General features: G+C 31.7%; 8 protein-coding genes and 1 long non-coding RNA gene across 12 annotated transcripts; 4 read left to right on the forward strand and 5 right to left on the reverse strand.

Annotated features, from left to right (window-relative positions):
* Positions 1–420: 420 nt before the first annotated feature.
* LOC149093719 (uncharacterized) lies at positions 421–997 on the forward strand. Its single transcript, XR_016198859.1, has 2 exons — positions 421–542; positions 931–997. It is a non-coding gene; the product is annotated as an uncharacterized LOC149093719 (long non-coding RNA).
* Positions 998–2,349: 1,352 nt separating this feature from the next.
* Ppox (protoporphyrinogen oxidase) lies at positions 2,350–4,493 on the reverse strand. The gene is made up of 5 exons (XM_015931044.3): positions 4,358–4,493; positions 3,867–4,131; positions 2,854–3,774; positions 2,625–2,774; positions 2,350–2,561 (listed from the first exon to the last, which is right to left on the reverse strand). The coding sequence occupies exons 2-5, from the start codon at positions 4,095–4,097 to the stop codon at positions 2,388–2,390; spliced, it is 1,476 nt and encodes a 491-aa protein (XP_015786530.2). The 5' UTR covers positions 4,098–4,131; positions 4,358–4,493; the 3' UTR covers positions 2,350–2,387.
* Positions 4,494–6,135: 1,642 nt separating this feature from the next.
* On the forward strand, positions 6,136–7,326 carry LOC107363779 (mediator of RNA polymerase II transcription subunit 19). Its single transcript, XM_015931048.3, has 4 exons — positions 6,136–6,467; positions 6,547–6,706; positions 6,784–6,880; positions 6,958–7,326. Exons 1-4 carry the CDS (start codon positions 6,275–6,277, stop codon positions 7,210–7,212), a joined length of 705 nt encoding a protein of 234 aa, XP_015786534.1. The 5' UTR covers positions 6,136–6,274; the 3' UTR covers positions 7,213–7,326.
* A 436-nt stretch (positions 7,327–7,762) lies between these two features.
* Positions 7,763–9,267, reverse strand: LOC107363780 (LIM domain transcription factor LMO4-B). The gene is made up of 3 exons (XM_015931049.3): positions 9,091–9,267; positions 8,669–8,842; positions 7,763–8,515 (listed from the first exon to the last, which is right to left on the reverse strand). Coding segments are annotated over exons 1-3 (588 nt in total). The 5' UTR covers positions 9,093–9,267; the 3' UTR covers positions 7,763–8,103.
* A 347-nt stretch (positions 9,268–9,614) lies between these two features.
* Positions 9,615–11,919, reverse strand: Ccm3 (programmed cell death protein 10 Ccm3). Of its 3 annotated transcripts, none has more exons than XM_089267788.1 (6): positions 11,778–11,919; positions 10,648–10,859; positions 10,449–10,572; positions 10,232–10,358; positions 9,995–10,159; positions 9,615–9,922 (listed from the first exon to the last, which is right to left on the reverse strand). In XM_089267788.1, the coding sequence occupies exons 2-6, from the start codon at positions 10,789–10,791 to the stop codon at positions 9,829–9,831; spliced, it is 654 nt and encodes a 217-aa protein (XP_089123914.1). In that variant the 5' UTR covers positions 10,792–10,859; positions 11,778–11,919; the 3' UTR covers positions 9,615–9,828. The 3 variants fall into 3 exon arrangements, with proteins under 3 accessions (XP_089123914.1, XP_025016913.2, XP_015786484.2); XM_025161145.2 differs by lacking the exon at positions 11,778–11,919 and adding an exon at positions 10,938–11,040; XM_015930998.2 differs by lacking the exon at positions 11,778–11,919 and having other exon boundaries at positions 10,648–11,040.
* On the forward strand, positions 11,108–13,169 carry mRpL38 (mitochondrial ribosomal protein L38). The gene is made up of 2 exons (XM_015930997.3): positions 11,108–11,679; positions 11,743–13,169. The coding sequence occupies exons 1-2, from the start codon at positions 11,186–11,188 to the stop codon at positions 13,052–13,054; spliced, it is 1,806 nt and encodes a 601-aa protein (XP_015786483.2). The 5' UTR covers positions 11,108–11,185; the 3' UTR covers positions 13,055–13,169.
* A 187-nt stretch (positions 13,170–13,356) lies between these two features.
* On the reverse strand, positions 13,357–14,608 carry LOC107363727 (BTB/POZ domain-containing protein inc). Its single transcript, XM_089267789.1, has one exon. It carries the CDS (start codon positions 14,314–14,316, stop codon positions 13,672–13,674), a length of 645 nt encoding a protein of 214 aa, XP_089123915.1. The 5' UTR covers positions 14,317–14,608; the 3' UTR covers positions 13,357–13,671.
* A 74-nt stretch (positions 14,609–14,682) lies between these two features.
* LOC107363674 (uncharacterized) lies at positions 14,683–17,618 on the forward strand. Of its 2 annotated transcripts, XM_089267787.1 has the most exons (5): positions 14,683–14,861; positions 15,305–15,434; positions 15,553–15,637; positions 16,005–16,506; positions 16,584–17,618. In XM_089267787.1, exons 4-5 carry the CDS (start codon positions 16,150–16,152, stop codon positions 17,142–17,144), a joined length of 918 nt encoding a protein of 305 aa, XP_089123913.1. In that variant the 5' UTR covers positions 14,683–14,861; positions 15,305–15,434; positions 15,553–15,637; positions 16,005–16,149; the 3' UTR covers positions 17,145–17,618. The 2 variants fall into 2 exon arrangements, with proteins under 2 accessions (XP_089123913.1, XP_015786424.1); XM_015930938.3 differs by lacking the exon at positions 15,305–15,434 and having other exon boundaries at positions 14,692–14,861.
* A 235-nt stretch (positions 17,619–17,853) lies between these two features.
* On the reverse strand, positions 17,854–19,940 carry Atg5 (autophagy protein 5). The gene is made up of 4 exons (XM_015930941.3): positions 19,728–19,940; positions 19,499–19,632; positions 19,232–19,310; positions 17,854–19,162 (listed from the first exon to the last, which is right to left on the reverse strand). Exons 1-4 carry the CDS (start codon positions 19,836–19,838, stop codon positions 18,641–18,643), a joined length of 846 nt encoding a protein of 281 aa, XP_015786427.1. The 5' UTR covers positions 19,839–19,940; the 3' UTR covers positions 17,854–18,640.
* Between the last annotated feature and the right edge of the window lie 266 nt (positions 19,941–20,206).

The following is a 20,206-nucleotide window of genomic DNA, read 5'->3' on the forward strand; positions in this document are numbered from 1 at the left end:
TGGGAAGAGAAACGAGAAAGTTTCTCTCTGCGCAAAGTTGAGTCTCTCCTCCATTTTGGTTTTGGTAATATTGCTCAGAGTTACAGTCTGCTGTTTCTGTCTTTTCTCCTGTCTTTTCCTGTCTTCAATCTTTATCTTTTGAACATTTCTCTTTCATTCAGTTTTACTGTTAATCTTTCTCTTTTTTTCTGGTGTACTTTTCACTAATTTTTTTATATTATTCAATTGTTATTAGAAATTATATCTAGTCTTATTATTTATATTGTGATAGTTTATTTATATCAATTGTAGATTTCAACTTGTATTATAAACATTATCGTTTGATTTTTTGGTGTGAAAGACATGGGTAGTGAGATGTAACAAATTGTAATTAATTTAACTAACATCTCACTACTTTGTCTTTGGCGCTAATTCAAACATGACTCATCATGCTGTTGATTGTGCTGGTTATTTTGGTTAATTTAAAGGTAAATTGTATTGAATAATAGTGTCTATATCAATGATTTTAAAATTCATGTCAACGGTCATCTTATGATGTAAAGGTAAGAGAGACTAAATTTATATCTTGGATCCATCCAGGACATCCTTTCCTAATTATTTCATCCAAAAACCTTTTCTTTCCTTTTTTTCTGTAATTCTGGTCTTTTCTTCCCTCTCTATCTATCACACTATCACTGTATTTCTCTTTCTTCTCTTTTTTACATTTCTCTATCTCTATCTTTTTCTCTTTCTTTTACTCTCCCTCCCTCTCTTTCTCTCACTCTCTATATATAATATCATTCAAACAACACAAACACACATTCAAACGTTATTTTTGCCTCTTATTTGCTATATTTTATAACTTTGTTATTTTTTTTATAATCAATCAACTTTCAATGACTGGAAATTGGTTTATGTCCATTTGTTTTGTGCTCTCATGTTAACTTAAAGATACTGTACTTTACTGTGATGATTATTGTGGGAAACAAAAAAGAGAAAAAAGACACCTTGAATATAATGGGAACATCATGATGGCGGGACTCTTTTTCAACTTACAACTTTTCCTTTTTTTCAAATTATGATGAAATATTGGTTTGTATTTCATGTTAAATTGGTTAATTTTGTTTACTTGAGCATTCCTCCGAGTCGTCAAAGGGGTTGTGAAATGTTCATTGTAAGCAAATCCATATCACAGCCAGCTTTGATGATTTTGATAAAATGCGATAACCTGCGTTAAAAAAATTAATACATAAGATTAGTTTTTGAAATTTTTAAGCTGCAAATTGTTGTTAGTTAGCTTTGTTTTGCTTGCAAAAGTATTAAGAAAATAAAGGAAGGAAAACAGGAATGAAAAGGAAACATTTGTAGCTGTACCAAGGGTTTGCAAGGCATCATTCAACCATTTGCACCCACCCATAGTACCAGACTGTCTAGTTGATCTTACGTCTGTTCGGTATCAAACTGATGAAAAAAATGCAATAAATTTATTGTTAATTTTTAAAGTGTGAAGATTACAGGTAAATAAGCTTCTGATCACTTGAGAGCAAGAATTACTCATATTTTATGCTTTCTTACTTGCGAAGTATGATAATTAAGGAAATAATAAAATCAAATTTACATACAAGTGCTAATTTAGTATCTGCAGTAAAGAGATTGAAGAAAGATCAAATTTGCCATCGAAAATTGGTTAAAGAAGCTCTCAGTTTTCACGTGCGTTGAAAACGGATTCGATTGGCCTGGCTTTAAGTGCTTCAATCATTTATTGATAGTGCTTGTGATCTTGTCCACGATATTGTCGTGAGATTTGTTATAGTAAAGGACATAATATTGAATAATTGAAAAAATGATGATTAGTTCGAAAGATCAGTCAAATCGGAATCATCTTTTTCCTAACCCTTGGTAAATAAAGGGTGTTAAGGTTTATTTGTTCCAAAATGGAAAGGAGAAAAAACAAGCTTACCTTAAGATAAAGATGAAAATGATGATAACATGACAATGATAATGAATTAGATGATAGAGATTCAATTACATTGGTGCTTTTCATCTTTATCTTAAGGTAAGTTTGTTTTTTCTCTTTTCCATTTTGGAACAAATAAACCTTAACACCCTTTACAAAGGCTCAAGTAAAAGAGAGATGGAGAGAAAAGGAAGGGGAAAAGAAAGAGAGTGAGAGGTTATAAGAAACAGAAAAACAGTCATAGCAAAAAACAGCGCAAAAACGATTCTAAATTTGAATTTGCTATGTTATGTTGAGTTTTAGTCTTATGTCATTAATTTCCTTTGATTAAAATTTTTATAAATTCTTTTCATCAAATTGATAATCGCTTTCTTGAAATTTTTATTTTAATTTTAATAAAATACAACACAATATGCATAACACAAGCTTTATTTTGTAAAAATAATGAGTTCTATTTATCAATGAAATTTTCAACTTTTTTCCTAGCATCATAAATACTGTCATTCACACCTAAACCAGCGAATGAATTTCCTAATAATTCTAGATTTAATCTTGTCGAGTCAATTTCTTTTTTTATCGTTTCCAATTTAGATCCATGTCCTAAATAGTACTGCGGTATACATTCCTGGAAATGGAGAGAATGGAAAATAAATTTTAAAACTGTTCAACTTTTCAACAATAAACGTACCTTGTGAATATTAGCTAAGGTTCTAATTGGTTCTGCATCAACTTTTAAATGTCTTTTGACTGCATCTTTAGCTACATTCAATATCAGTTGTTGGTCAACATTGACAGGATCTCCAAAGTGGTCTTCAAACCATTCGCCACCCATCATTACCTGTAAATTTTAACAAAAGCATTTCTTTGATTATAGAAATATGAAGGAGACAAAAGCTAAAAAATTTTTAAGTACATACCGTTAATCGTGTTATATCTCTAGCAGCATCATGATCTTTAAAGCAACATGAATCAAAAACAATGCCTAATATGACTGAATTAGTATATGAAGGAGTTAAAAATCCAAATCCCATGTCTCTGGGGATAACTGTTCCTGAATATTCAAGATTAACAACTGCTACACTGACGGACTTGACCGATCCTAGAGTTTTGTGGATAATTGGATAAGCTTTGGCTGAAATACATTTTGCGAGGTTGGCTGCTGGAAGGGCCGAGAAAATGTAATCAACTGAAATTGGTTTGATTGAAGTAGAATTGGAAACATGTAAGACGGCACTTCCATCATCTTTAAACATAATATGATCAACTTTATGACCTAACTGAATGTCCATGTTTGACTCTTTAATTAAATTTGAATAAAGTCTTTGTGGCAACTGCTGAAGTCCATTCTTCAATGACCAGATACTCCATTTTTCTGACTTTACTTTAGATAAAAGCGAGCTTTTCGAAATCTCATCACTTATTGAGGCAGGAATTGCTTTCGGACTGAACATTCCTTTAATCACAGATCCTTTTTCACGTTCGGCTTGATAAATTGGTGGAAACATTGATTTAATGCTTAATTTTTTACTATCACCAGCAGCTATACCTCGACACATCGGACCTGCCAAATATTTTGCCACTTCTTCACCAAATCTTAATGACATGAAATCATGAACACTTATATCTTCATCGTCTCCGATTGGTAGTCTTTTAGTCGTAAAATCTTGATAAAGCGCTGTGATCAGTGGCTTCGAAAATGGCGGCGTTCGGAAAATTAAACTTTTTAAGCTATTAGGTAAAGTGTGTAGTTGGTCATCTATACAAATCAAACGCTTTCGCGCTGCAGCATCGCTGTGTTTCACATTGATTATTTCCGGTGCAAGGTTTAATTCTTCAGCCTAATTAGAGATGATAGATTTATTAGCTAGTAAACATTTTAGTTTTGTCACAGCACCAATTTAATTTGTTATTATTTTCAACAGAAACTAACCATGAGAAGTGTGTTATGAGCTGGTAATCCTGAAGCGCGAATGCTTTTGGGCCCTAATTCGTGAACAACCCCATCATCAAATTGATGTGATTTTAACCATCCACCGACAGCACTTGATGCTTCTATAAGAATAATACGATCAGATCGACCCAATTTCTTTCCCAATTTTGTAAGGTAATGGGCACAGGATAATCCAGAGACTCCACCACCTAAAATGGCTATCTTCTTCATTTTACCAGAATGGACACGTGGAAACAAGAAAACCCTAGAAAAAGAGATGAATATTGAATTGGGGAAATTAAAAGTTATAGGTTATGAATTGTAATAACGAACATAAGTTAATTTGATTACGATTAAAAGATTGATAATAATATTTTGGGAATCATCTGACAAGACATGCTGCCTATTTGTAAGACTATTATTTCATCAGACATTTTTACTCTTGAAGACAAAATAAAATGCTTAAAGGTTAGAAAGAAAACATTACTTACGATTTAGTGATTTATTATTGATTTGAACGGCACCAGTGATCGCGAAAATTCAAATAAAAACGAAATTTATAAATAAAAATCATACAACGATACTGTTTTTAGCTGTGAAAATAAAGAAAACGTCTAAACTTCCAAAGAAATTTAACAGCTGAGTTGAGGCGATTGACGGATGTTTTTCCAATAGATTATAGTAATCTGATTAACCTTAATCTCTCCGTAATATTAACTAATATTCATCAAATGTTTAATACAATTAAATTTATAGTTCATGAATCTATGGAAACTATGGTAAATATTCATTTCAAAACAAAAATCAGGGTAAATTTAAGTTATTCATTTATTGAGTATAAAAAATTCACATGAACTTACAAGATGTTAAGGTGATCGTTTATATTTACAAAAAAGGTAATTCGAGATAACTTGAGTAAATTTAAAGAGATTACATTAAGAGTTTCACATCATAATCTGAGTTCTTGAATGCCTCAATGTTGTAACAGGGCTTAACTAAGCATATTAGTTAGTGCATGATGAAACTGGTGAACTGTGGATTGACTAGATTGCAGAATCATTATTTCTGTCATCATAATGAATCAGATTGGTGTTTAATACATGTAAATATGTACTATCAGAACATTGTAATTGTCACAAACCCTCAGCATTCAAGTTCATTAAATGTTAGTGAAAAAGCATAAAAATTTGCCATTCTGCCATATTGGGGCGAAATCCATTTAAAGGGCCAAGCACTACACATGGAGGACTTAAATAGTCCTTATTTACAGAAATACCGTGGAAAATAGAAATTACAATTTGATTAGTCAACTATTTCCTCTTTTTCTTCTCATGGCGATTCCTTCGTCCATGCCCATGGTTGTGCTTCGATCCTGCTTGGCAATGATGATTGGAGCCATTATGATGATGTGATCCATTATTCATATCATCCTCTGAACTGTATTCTAAATTGGATTTACCTTTCGAATCACCAGAACTTAAAAATATGACAGCAAGAATACAAACAAATTGGAAAATAGCACCAATTCCTAAGCCATAACTTAAAAAGCGATCCAATAAATAGTCCTTAGTAGACTGGCTGCTATAATGATCAATCGTCATTCTCGTGAATTAAAACACAAAATCACTATTTCTTAAAATGAATACTGAACAAATGATGATAAATGAATTTTAAAATTAAAAACAAACTAAAAGAGTTAGGTTTGTTGAGAAAATTTTGAACTGAAAAAAATTCAATACGCAAGACTTGTCCTTTTCGGAAACCCAGAAGCTGTGAAAATAGCCCAGTTGCTATTCACAACAAATCTGGTTGCTGAATAAAAAGATTCAAATTGTTTGAACAAAAGTAATTTTAGTTAATTCTTCTTGTTAGAGAAAATGAATAACACTAAAAATTCATCAAATTACATATTAAAATAACTTTCTACCGTATAGCATTCAAGCAACATTAACATTATTCTTTAACGTTATTTCTCTGTCAATCTTTTTTTGCAAAAGTCCAGGTATTATTGTATTCAGTTATGATAACTTGAAAGAATTTTTTACTGGAAAATTATTAAAAAATCAGAGTTAATTATAGCTTAAACATTCATTAATACATCCTTGTATCTGTGTATTACTTGAGTAGCTTTGCTCGATAAATTATCAAATGTCAACTGTCAAGCTTTTTAAAAAGGAAGAACGATAAGAGCTTAGTGATCGGTCCCTAAATTTTTTAAAGTCTGATGAAAAGATTAAGTGTTCATCATATGATTCTTTAAAGAAGTGACTAACCTAGCTAAATCATTTTGTTTTTGTTTATTTATATTTGAATTGTAAATTAGAAAATAAGTTATTTAAGATCTATGTAAATTTTATTATCTCAGTTGATTGATTTTCAACAGATATTTATCATTTACGCAACTTAAAATGATTACTGAGGTTGTTCGGAGGACCAATGGTGAACAATACTCTCCTAAATCAAGTCCGAGAGGTAGTCGATCACCGCTGGTTACTAATAGCAGACAGGACACAACGGGTACCTTAAAAACAACCATTTCACTAGGAAAAACACCTACAATTGTGCACAGTGGGCCATTCTATTTGATGAAAGAGCCAGGAGGTAAGTACGCTTTCTTAAAGCTTTAAAATCCGTTAAAAATATAGTTATTATATGATTTTATTTCTATCTTTAAATTCAGGTGAAAGTGAATTAACTGGTGCTACAAATCTAATTAAACATTATAATCTTGAACACTCTTACAATAAATTCTGTTGTGGACGTAAAATCAAGGACCAATTAAGTGCATTTTTACCAAATTTACCCGGAAATATTGATGTTCCTGCTACTCCAAATGATAGGTAATATTATCAATGTTTGGTTGGAAATTTTGGCCTCATTTTGATATTAATTTAATCTTCGTTTTCCGCATTCATAGTTTAAGGAGTCTTATGGAAAAACCACCAATCGGAGGAAAAGAAATTATACCTCTTGCTCAAAATCAACTATCTGGGTTTAGGCTTCATCCTGGTCCTGTAAGCGTATTTCTCATATTTTGCACATGCCTCACTGATTCATTCTGGTTATTAACTTATTCTTCTTTTTGTTATAGCTACCTGAACAATTTAGACTTATGCATCAGCCAATTATAAAAAAGAAACACAAATCAAAGAAAAGTAAAAATAAATCGGAGGAAACCTCGAACCACGAGTCTCAAATTGAAATAGCGGAAACTTCTGCTACTGGAGGGCATGAAAAGAAGCATAAAAATAAAAGGAAACACGAAGACGATAAAGAAAGGAAAAAGAAAAAGAAGGACAAGAAAAAGAAGAAAGCAAAACACTCACCTGAATCTGTTAATGCATGATAATATTTTCACTGCTATTTGCGACCATTAAACGATTAAAGTCCGAATAAATTGATCATTCATCATTTCCATTTCACATCGATAATATAATAAAAGAAATATATTTTCCTTCCATGATTAAATCTCATTTATAAAACTGATCAAAGGCATTTCTGTCGATTCTCAGAGGAAATTAAACTTTTAATAAATTGATATGATTTCATTCAATACTAAAATATTCTCAATATTGATTGAACATTGAATCCGACCTATTAAAATCGTTGCTGATGTACTCCACGATGCAAAAAACATGTTCCAATCCTCGATGTCCGATGATGCATAAATAAGAGTAATTGATACAAACTAAGACATAACTGTTTAGAAGATTTCCAAAAAGTGAGATTAATCATTAATTTTAATGATTTGTTGTAAATTCAGTTTTAACTAAAGTTTGACTTTGTTGTCTTGTTATCTGATTCTGACTATAATTGGATGGTTTCTAAAATTGACAATCAGTCTTGCTGATCAACTGTACATGAAGAAATTAGTTTTTTAACTTATAATGCATGCATTGCATTGTCATGTTTTTTTATTACAATCAAAAGAGCAAAAAGAGCTACCCGAGATTAACGATGTTGAGCTGAAAAAATGAATTCTCAATACAATAAGTGTAAAAATGTTGAATAATAGTTTTGAATTGATGGTAATAAGTAAACTCAAAGAATTCAACGGGGATTCTTTGTAAAATTAAGTGCATTAAAATGTTGTAAATCCATTGATAGATTTGATTCTCTGTTGCTATTTACATGATAAATCTCTTGAACATGCATTGTAATGTCAAAGGGTCAAGTCTTGATTCCGCTCTTTTAAGTTTAAAATAGTAAAAACGTTTCTCTTTTCGTCATTTCTAAATCACTGCTTCTTGTACATTCCTCCACCACGACCTCGTCTTCCTCTTCCACTTGGCACAGACATTTTAGGATGTTGCGGAGGAGCAGGTTGAAGTGGTGAAGGGGGCATGGATGATGCATAGGGAGATGAAACGGCTGAAGAATAAACTGTTGAGTTATGATGGTTTAAACAGGCTGATGAAGTACAGACCAACGTTTGATTAGCCTTGTTAAGTATATAACGATCCCCAGGGTTGAGATCTTTAGAACAATAACAACATCTGATGCATCTAAGGTGGTATAAAACATATGAGGATCCACTTGTTGGTGTGTTGTGATATTGTTTATTCGAAGCTGCCGGTATCTTGATTACCCAATCTTTATTACTGTCTATGGGACTACGACAACCATGGCACTGTCGAGGTGCACAGAGTCTAAAGAATAGAAAAAAGATTACAGTTGAAAATATTTGAATGAATTACGATTGCTTGACAGGACATGAAACATTAAAACACGTTGCTTTTTGACATACAAACTACAAGAAGCAATAACAAAATCAAGAGAGGGAGAAAATGAAGTATAATAACCTATTGTAATCCTCTTTGCAAAGAATAGATCCATCCTTAACATGACATAGATCTTTTAAAATAGTTTGGCAACATTGACATTTCAAACAGTTCCAATGAAAAAATCGATCATCGTTTTTAATTTGCCACATGTATTTGTCAATAATTGGTTTACTGCAACCGCTACATAATCTCCTAAGAAAAATGAAAAAGAGAATAGAGAAAATGATAAAAAAATTAAACCATCAAATTTCACATAAACAAAAATAAAACCATCAACAATAAAATCAGCATAACACCTGAAATGGCAACATGGGAATGCATAGGACAAAACAAAATATTTCAGAGGGAAAACAATGCAACCAAGTAATCAGTGTTGACAGTTCTCCAAATATCAATGACAGATATTTCAATATCATCAACGATAAACAGTATAAACTTACATTTTGATCAATTGCTGAATCAAAGAAACCACAAAACGAGGGAACCGGAGAAAGAGGAAGAGAGAGGGATGAAAATTATAGACGAAATTGAAGCATGAGAAACTGAAAGGATTACGAAGATATAGGAACAAAAAGAAAAAACTTAAGACAGTAAAAGGCCAGTACTTTATCAGTAACGACTGGTTACTGATAACCGGTTAGCTGGTTGGGGGAAAAACAGTAACCAGTTCTGGTATTATAACCGGTTATTTTTTGTTACAGAGGGAAGTTTAAAAATGAAATGCTGCAATGAGTTTTATTCCTAAGAAGTATACAAATATCGCTTTTCAAACTTAAACGCTTTTTTGATTTTCATTCGCCAGTAAAATCAAGATTTTATTATATTTCGATCAATCATTTTCGTGGGTTATACGTGAAATACAGTAATATTGTATTTTACTGCTTCTTGTGATGATAAGTGGACGAAATTATAATCAACAGAAACTTGAAACATACACTGAATAATTAGGTTTGTGAGAAAAGAGTTGAACTGATTGAATATGTAATGGTTTATTTCTGCATTCAGAATCCATGAGAATAGTTCAGCTATTATTTCCGACAAAAATATGATTTATCAAAAAGTGATCTAATCATTTAATTTTTTTTAGCATAGAATATAAATATTCGTATTAAAATTTTAAATAACGTATTTACTTTAACAATAACTAATAAAGTTTTGGACAGTTTTTGCATAGATTATTAATGGAGATGATCGCATTTATCTTTGACCGTAATATGAAGAAGATTGGTTTGATGAATGAGGTGAGCTGCACTGATGTAAACGCTTGTGCACCTGTAAAAAAAGGATTACATAAGGATTAAAAGAATTCAAAACATTCTTAAGTTTTTTTTACATGATACTTACTCTCCTTCTTTGAAAAATTCTTTAAGTGTGGTACTAAATCTTTTGGAATATTTGATGAATTCACGTTTACGAATGTCTAATACTTGTTTGTCAGAAATGTCATAAGTATAGCTAGAAATTCCATTGATACAGTCCATAATTTTCTTGATAGCACTGGCAATTTCTCTATAATGATTGAGATATGAAAAATAGGTATTAAATTACATTTGTATTTTTAACATTAAAAAATGAATTTACTTTATAGTGGCAAGGAAGATTGGCCTGTCATTAATTTCATCGGGTATGCGAGACAAAATTTTCCTTAAGATGACTGATTTTTTATTCAATTCTTGGAAAGGTTCTTCACGACGGCGAATAAAATAATCTGTAAGATTGAATGATGAAAAGTATTGTCATTATAATTATCTTAGTTTTATCAAAAATCAAACAAAAACAAAAATAGATGATTACAAACCATCAAATTCAGGAATGGTCCCTTGAAGCCTTAACAGGGACTCAATAATATTTACCGAGATATCAGCTTTCTTGACCATAGCATTCACTAATTCAAGCAGAATTCCAGGAGATGAATTCTCAGCCTGAATGAGAAAACAAAGAAAAGATGCAGATTTAATTAAATCATATGACCAATTAGATTGACCACAAATGTTTACCCTGATCAAGGCACTTCTTATGGCATGAGCACAATCAACACTTTCTCGCTCCAACTTTTGAAGTATCGGTTTGATCAGGATAGGCACAACCAAATGAGCTGCAATGGAAGATCGTTCTTGGTACATCGAATTTTCAGAATTCATATTAAATCAGGAGGATATATTTACACCACCGGTTGGCATATATTGATAGGTTTATTTCAATAACAAATCTGGTTAAGCAACAAAAAAGAATTCAAAAAGTCGTTGTTCCAAAGAGTTTCAATAGTAAAAAATGGGTTAAAATGTACCGGAAGAAAATTTGATCTTTAACTAATAGCAATTACTAAAACACGATTAGATTTGTTTAAGCAGATTTTGTGAGATTGAAATTAAAAATCTCAAATCTTATCAATTTTACTCTTGAACTGAAAGCTGTGAAAATAGCCCAGCTGTTATTCACAAGAAAAATATGACTCAAAAAATGAGCACAATGTGATTGTTAGAATTCATTTTGAATTTTGTTTACTTTTGCATTGTTTATTGTTTATAATTAAAAATGTTACCAAGATTAATAGAATCTGGTTCCAAAACTACCAGACTTTTAAATATTTTGAAAGATAATTGTTTTTTCTCTCTTCAAGCCAGAGGATTACGTTATTGGTACAAAAATCCTGGTTTACCCTTTCCTCCAAATTACTACAAGTCTCATCAAGTGTTTTACCCATCATTGGAATCGATTTTGAGAGAAAAAAATCAATATGAAAAAGGTATTAACATGGTAAACGTCGGTTTAGATATACCAGCATTAGCCCCAGTTTCTCGACGGCAAAGGCGTGAGGCTACTGCTGCTGCAGCTCAGAGATCTAACCCGATTATTGATTCTGAAGCTAATCTGACTGAAGATGAACTTTTGAAGATGCTGGAAACAAAACAAGTCAAATTGTCTTACTCTTATGATGCTCTAAACTACGCTTATCTTCGCAGCAAATCAGGTATAAGTGCTATAACTGATTTGGCCAACCATTATGCTATTTATGAACATTTATTCAGGTATGTTTCTATATTTTTAGAATTGTTTTAAATTTACTAAATGTATTTCTTTTTCTTTGTTAGTAACAATTTGGAACGAATAGCTGATAAAACTTTACCTCACAAAAAAGTTGATTACTGGCCCCAAATGGAAAGAGATTGGACAGAAGACGAACTTGTTAAATTCAGTCCTGGTTCCAGAAAAGTGGATCCTCCTAATTTATTGGATGTTAAATATTTTCACCCAGTTGTACCGATGACCATTGAATTCGCTGTTGACACAGATAGTAAATCTGAAGAATTGACTGTCTCGCCAGTTTATAGAGGAAATCACATCAAACCTTTTTATACAAAAGTTAAACCAGATGTTGTCATTGATACTAGTCTTTTAAATGGAAAAACATTATCATTTGAGGATTTCCAAAAAGTCTTACCAAATGGGATTAATCTGCTCGGTGATAGTAATAATTTTTACACTTTAGCATTATTAAATTTAGATTCTCAATTTGGTAAATCCGATCCTGTTTGTCATTGGATGGTTTCTAACATTCATAACCAATCTGATGGATCAACTGTACATAAAGAAGTTATCTCTTTCATACCTCCTTATGCATTCAATGGTTTTGGTTATCATCGTTATGTTTTTATGTTATTACAATCAAAAGAACCAAAAGAGCTACCCGAGATTAACGATGTTGAACTGAAAAAACGGGTTATCAATCTTAATAGTTTACTGGACAAGGGATTAACCCCCGTTGGTTTGTCGTGGTTCCAATCTTCATGGGATGAATCTTGTCGGGACATTTTCTACAATATTTTGAACATGAGAGAACCGACTTATGAATATATCCAACCTAAAGAAAAACTCGCAGATCAAGCTAAATATCCATCTTCTGCTGCTTTTAACATATATTTGGATGCTTATCGAGATCCAAAAGAGATGAATAAGGAAGCAATATTGGAAAGATTGAAAGAAATAGATCCATTTGATTATAAAACTATTATTCATCCTCCCAAATTGCCCCCTAATATACATCCTCGAGTTCCTGGTTCTAATGAGCGATTTGCTGTACCAAGTTGGGCATGGAACAACATTTGGAAGAAACGTAACAAACTTGGAAGATGGAGACATCTCCGAAACGTATCTGCTATTAGACCTCTAAATAACAATGAAGATCTCGATTATCCTATTTGGCCATTTGCAGCCGCTTTACGATATCCTAGCAGATATCCATGGCGTCATGGTGTCCGCAGACCTCACAGAGAAAGCAAATGGGTTATTCCCTTAAATGAACAACCAAGTTTGCGTATTCAAGACGATGACATCAAAGCTCAGAGAAGAGAGGAAGCACAAAGAGATTTGAAAGAACTAGAAAAAGTAGAAAGTAAAAAGTAAATATATTCAATATATTTGTAGCACTTTGATGTACTGTAAAATGATAGTTGTGACAAAGACAATCACAACACAAGTACAGTTTATATTACTTTAGTAAAACTAAGGTTTATTGCCACTTCATTGTTGTTTATCATTTTGGACTACTAATATTTTGATTCGTCTATTCGTACATTTATTCGGTTAGATATTTTCAATACAATATAGAATTAATATTACTAAAATTTTATTTTCAATGCACAACGAGTGTAAAATTCTGTAGTAAAAAGTCATGATAGAGTGAAAGTAATGAATAAGCAGTGAAATTAAATTTTTTTGAATCTTTCTTAAAATTTTATTCATTGTCAGTGTAGTCTCTGTCATTGAGTTAATTTTTATTTCGCTAAAAATTTCGTTTTCATGTTATCAGGTTTATATCAACCCACCACATAGTAAACTTGCACTGATCACGACTAATTGATCGCGATTGATTACAAACATGAGTTTTTAACCAGGATAATCAACTTCAATATAAAATTGAGTAATAATTTATACATATATATATAGATATATATAGATGTATATACAAATAGATGATAATAATTAGCTCAACCAATAATTTGATGATTGAGGTACAAAATTTACATCCTCGATGCTTTTTGTTGAATCATTTTGGCTCGATCAGAGTTCTCGTCAAACATTTTGATCGAATTCGTAAATGCTCTTGAAACAACACATAAAAACTCGACCCCAGAACTGAAACCATTAGGTATTGGGATAAGTTGTTCAAATTTCCAACCATCAGACATGGTTGAAACCATTTGAGTAAGCTCTTCAGTTCCACATTGGATAACTCTGTAGACATGTTTCTCCAGGTCACTTTTTTGCTTTGACTCAGATATCCGTTGTTTGCATATTTTGATTAAATCAGTTATATTGTAAAATTCTGCTTCCTCTAAAACACCTTCTTCAGATAAATCCTTATTAATGATTAATTTCCCATGACGGAGAAAATTTAAAATTGGACCAAAATAAGTAGGATCGCGATCAATGAGATAAGCTCCTGATTCATCCTTATCACTTCCAAGTGACGGGTCTTCATCACACAACCTGTATAAAAATGATTTAGGATCACGACAGAGAGTAGATCGAGTGGTCATGAAAATAGATCCACCAACATTTAATCGAACCCATTTGTTGTTGCTATTGAGAGAATTATTGTTCAGTGAATATTGTTGATCGACAGGAGAAGTGATCATACTTTGTTTATCCTCTCCAGAAGACATTTCTTTTATAAAAAATTATCTAATGAGCTTAAAATTATTAAAAGGCAAAGGTTTAAAAAACAATTTTGAGTCAAGATTTTTGACTACACAATGAAAACAAAACTCGAAAAGCAATCCTCTCCGGTGGGTTATCAATAAATAACGAACTGTAAAAAGATATTTTTTAAAGTACAAGAAACAACATAAATTGAAAAATTATCTATTTAATCTTGATCTAAATTCCATTGAATGTTCCTTAATTTATTAAATAAAGAAAAAATCAAAGCCAGAAATAAACTTGGTTTGTTGACAAAAAAAATATTAATAAAAATATCAGATACTGGTAATTCCATATCAGCTATTGCCATATCCGATACTGACTAGCCAATAGAATCTAACTTTACACCTTTTAACTTTTTAATATGATCGTATGTTTTAATTAATTATTTACTTTAGTTTTCAACTTGTAAACAATGTGATTATTATCAGAAGCTAATGGAAAATTCTGGTTGAATGGTGAGCTGAATATCATCATAAAACAAGATTAACAAATGGCTGAAGAAAAGGTAAGAAGATAAATGTAACTTTCCATTTGTTAGCACATTTTGCTTCATTGAACAACCAGAACGGATTAATGTAACGATTATGATTCACTATAGCTTCTAGTTTAATTGATCACTAAATTACACAAATCTCATAGACCAACAATATATTGTAACATTTTATTGAAGCGAGAATTTCAAACTTTTTCAATCAAATGTCATCAGATATCGAAAATATCTTTTAACTAATACAGTCGAGTCCCTGAAATTGTCGGTTCCTAAAACTGTCCATTCGATATCAGCACCATCTCTTATAAATAAAAAAAACCATAATTATGAATTGAATTGTGTTTTGATTAGTAATTTTTATTGGTGTCTTTTGAATGTCGCGCCTCATTCGACCTCAAACAACTGATGGACAATTTCAGGGACTCGACTGTATATCGATGTCTATCGATTTTAAAAAGGGTTTATGTTCAAGAGGATAAGTTTCAATTTAGCCTTTTGCGTTAAACATAAACTTCATTAGTGTATTAAATTCACTGGATTGGAGTGAATTTGATTTTCAAGTTATGGTTCATTACGAGTTGGCTTTCAGTAAGTTACTTATGCGGTTACACGCATTCGCAAATGCAACAAGAAAAAATCTCTGTTATATGAGATATTTAGGAATAGATCACATAACAAAAGTTCATTGATCTTCTATGTTTGTCAGCCTGGTTCCAACTGGACTTTCGTTATGTTTAACTTAAACTTCTCTCGAAATGGCTGTAATTTTGTGTGATTCTCAATTTTATTTGGTAAGTTATGCTTTTATATTTCAGTTTCTCTTATTCTCTGTTTTCTGTTTCATCTTCAAACTTCTCTTTTTTGCCTCACTTTCACTACTCACGCAGGTTTTATGACCCTAATTTTTTATATTTCATAGTAAAACGAAGAAATAGGCGATAGTTCCACTGTTGTATTTTATTATTGAGTTAATTAACAATCTTCTGGTGATTTCAACTACCTTAAATGATATAAGTGAAGATGAAATTGATTACGAATTGTTTTAGCTGTCGAGATGCTTAGTTTTCATAGACTAAACAGAGTAATCTCGATAATATCCCACCAGGATAATTGATATGACTGTGAGCTGTAATTTTTCTTTGTTTCCTCTCATTCTAGGTTGTTTTTTGATCTTTTGAAGCCCAAAGGATCGACTGTATGTTAAGCTTATTTCCCGATAAGCTGAAAGAAAAGAAAAAGAAAAGAGGAACAAGGAGGAAAGTGTGAGGTTAAGAGTAGTCATTTGGTTCATCTACGGTTTATTATGGATAAACATGAACGAGCCCATCTTCGTGGAAAGAAATCAAATAAACCAAGCAAAAAAGCATGTAACATTCCTTCAAGTGGTAACAGTGATGGTGATATGCTGATTGAGGATGACAATACTTGGGAATGTTCAGTTTGTACTTATCGTAATTCACAGGAAGCTTTTAAATGTTTAATGTGTGATGTCTGTAAAGGAACCAGTACAAGGAAACCAAGATATAACCACGACTTGGTTGCTCAACAAGTGAAAAAACAGCAGATACAAATCCACCAAAAGCTTCTAAAATCAAATAAATCATTTTGTGATTTGAAAGATTCAAGTGATTCTTTCAATAGTTCAAAAGATGCTGATAAGGTAAATTTTTCCCGCTGAAATATTGAGCTCAATAAGTAATCGTTTTTTATTATCCGTTTTTTCCCATCCATTTTCAGGTTGATGGCAGAGAAACCAGAGAGTCAAAATCTAAAGAATCTAACAAAAGTTTACTCAAGGAACCAAAAGAAGTTCAAGATGATCATACGATCGAGGCCAAAGGTAAAGAGTCCAAAGGTGAAGGCAAAGAACCCAGAGAAACACGGATTAAGGGTGGTAAAGGAGCTTATAAATCATCTAGTAATAAATCTGACGAGGGAGTAGATGAAGCTGGCCCAAGTGTTAACCAACATAATCACAATCATCATTCTCATGTTTCATCGAATCATAGCAATCATAATCAACAATCTTCGCCCACTAATCATCATCAACATGGCTCACCAACAAACCATTCGCCTAACAACTCAACCAAAACTACTAAATCTCGTGAGAATTCAGTGAAATCTACCAAAATGGAATCAAAAATGAAGTTGAAAAACATTGATCGAACCAACTTTTTGGCTCAAGCTGTTACAGTGAACAATGTAACGGTTATTATCACTGAATTTCAACCAAAGAAGAAAGCTAAAACGACCAAGAAAACTTATCGACAAGCTGCCAATAAGAAAGAAAAGGATTAGGTTACAACTGCTGATGATTCTCTTACCAAAAAAACCATAAGAATCGCCAATACATTTTAATAATTCACTGCCAGAAAGTATAATCAAAAATTTTCCCCGTGCAATGATTATCATGACAAATATGTTCATTTGATATTCAAAATATTTGATTCTACTTTAATAAAACTCGATATTTCTAATTGATAACATGAAACGCCGAGGCGTTTCTCAACAGACCATTTAATCCTGAAAAATGTGATTCTATATAGTCTTAAATTTTAATGATCTGTCCACATCATTTTAATCGTTGTCATATATCATGTTAGATTAAAAATTTTCTTCAAAAAAGTTTATGTTAACACTAAATATTTAATGTGTAAACAATATTGATTCTTCAATATATCTCATGTATCTTTTCCCTATCATTTTCTCTGAACTTTTGTACTTCACAGCGTACAAGATTTCAAATTTAAATGTGACAAAGATTACGTTCTTCTCTTTGATACATATAAATCAATCCATTTTAAACAAAACTTATAGCTAACCTATCCCTCGATTGTTATCATCAAACACCGAGAACTTATTCAAATTCAGATTTTGAGTTAAATTATAATGTAAAGATAGTTGAACAAAAACTTGTTAATTGTATGACTTTATAGAATGAAAAAATAACTGAAAACTGAAATGGTTTACCGCATCGCACAAGCTGAATTGACAGAATTTTTGATAATTTAGTTTCCGAAGATTATTTAATCAGTTTTATATATCCGTTAAAATCGCTGTTTTCATCTGATTATTAACAACTTGAGCGAAGGTTATGATAAGTTAAAATATTGGAAGAGACGATCCTCTTCTATGCCAATGTTTCCATGAAGTGACTTCTCGTTCTTTCAGCAAAATATATTAAGTGTAAAGATTCCCAGCTTCGATTTAATGTTATGATACAATTTGATTTAAAGAATTCAAATTTACCACCAACAATGGATTTTACCATAGATTAATTTTGATGACCATGTTCAAGTGATACCAATGTTGATTATATTGAGGTTATACATTATGCATTTGTACTCGTATTTATCCATAGTACTAAAAATTTCGTAAAAGATTCGAGAGCTTGGGTCAATCTTAGAAATGTTTCATGTTCCCAGATACGCCACGTATTCTTGTTGAGTGAGAGATCCAACGACCAATTCAATCGACCAATGCAAATATTTATGAAACTCTTTTCTAGCCTTTTCTTGTGAAACTTGTTTAATACTTTACAAAAATTATTTGTTATTTAAATGTTTTCATGGTAAAACAAAATTGTAACATTTAGAGCGTAAAAAACTGTCCAAAATCATATTTAAGATACCTGTAATTACTCTGTAAGTTCTTGTGTGAAAAAATGTCTTAATTGGTGAGATCATGTGTCTTGATGGATCGATTTTGTCTTGCTCAAAATGAGGTAAGAAGAAATTATGCAAAGAGAGTCATTGAAAGAATGGCACAAATCAATTAACTATTGATAATGCAAATTATGATGATTTTTGATTAGTGCCGGAACAAGATTTCCTTGGGAAAACACACAGATGAAGAAAATTGTCTGGATAACTCAGATGCTCAGACATCCAGTGAATAGGGGTTTCAAAAGGAGGTTGAATTCCATGAGTTAATACAGTAAGTTTTTCATTGTCATCCTCAATTGAGCTAGGAAATACTTGTCGCACTAGATCCCCTAGTGTGTTAGGTGTGCCATTCTCTGATAATGGTTTAAAAAGTCTTTGAATATAAGGTTGATTAAGTTGATAGAAGCGAAATGGTATACAGCGAAAAGGCTCATTATTAGTATGTTCCATCAGTTTCACATTAACTGCCCAAAATTGCTCAAATTTTTCCTCCTGTAAACCATGCCATAACTGATTATGCTCCTTCTTTTGCATCGCACTAATTATTTGACTTCTGTGCTTTAATGCATCAGCCTCTTTTATTGTAGACATAAACATTGATTGTACCAACGCTCGACTATTACATCTCACTAATTCGTCATCTGGAAAATTCTGTGGGTACAATGAAAAGGAAAAATGTTACTATTTCGGCATCCAAATAGCCCTATACCAAATACATACATCAAAGTGAATAATTAGATTCCAAGGCAGACTAGCTTCATCACAAATGAGATCCCAAGATAGTCCAATTGGATAGTGCCTAATTAGAGATAAAGAAAACCTTGTTAGCAATGGAAATAATTTTGAGAAAGGTAAACAAAAAATCAACCCCGTGTTCCGGTACATGTTTCTTATCTATATATTGCAATTGGCCTAAAGTTCAAATGTTACTAAGAAACACAAAGGCATAAGGAATTGATGAAATAATTATAAAAATAAAGCATTTACCATTTAACTGGATTTCCTTCATATTCAATCCAAATGTCTATACCTTGTTGTTTTGAAGAGTCAACAAACCTAGAAAAGTATTTGACAACCTTATCCAGTACCAGGGGAAAGTATGTTATTCTTGGACACATTAACTGTAATAAAAGAAGTGAAACAGAACAGATGAAAGGTAAATTGAATTGGTAGACCAGATAAAGAATAAAATTGATTAAAAGAACAACAAACGAACATAATATGGATCAGGTTTTTGAAAATTAACAATTTCTTCAGAAGCAAGATGGAAGCAAACAGGTATCTTTGCAAACCATATTTCTCGCAAAAGCTCCTTATCCTCTGTCATGGTGAACAAGTTAAATAAAATCAAAATTTACAATAGCAAAAAATTAATTACAAATAATAAGCGATTAGAATAAAAAAATAACATAACACAAAATACACAACTTTGTTTTTGTTGTTGTTGAGACCATATACTAGGGAAGCTTCATAAATTACGTTTCTGCTCACATTATCTGGTTACAGCCTTGAAAGTCTAAAAGAGTTCAACCAGAAAAAATATGAGGAAGGTCTTTGATAAAATTGAAAAGTATATTCAGTAAATTAATGATTACGGATAATTTAAAATAATTTAATAGGTACTAAATGTTATTATATAGAGTGCATAATTAGTACAATCAGAAAATTCAACTTTGGCTCGGGAAATAATAATTT

This window comes from Tetranychus urticae, chromosome 2, assembly GCF_039701765.1.
Source record: "Tetranychus urticae isolate SD_2017Ah chromosome 2, NJAU_TeUrti_SD_1.0, whole genome shotgun sequence".
Classification (NCBI taxonomy): domain Eukaryota; kingdom Metazoa; phylum Arthropoda; class Arachnida; order Trombidiformes; family Tetranychidae; genus Tetranychus; species Tetranychus urticae.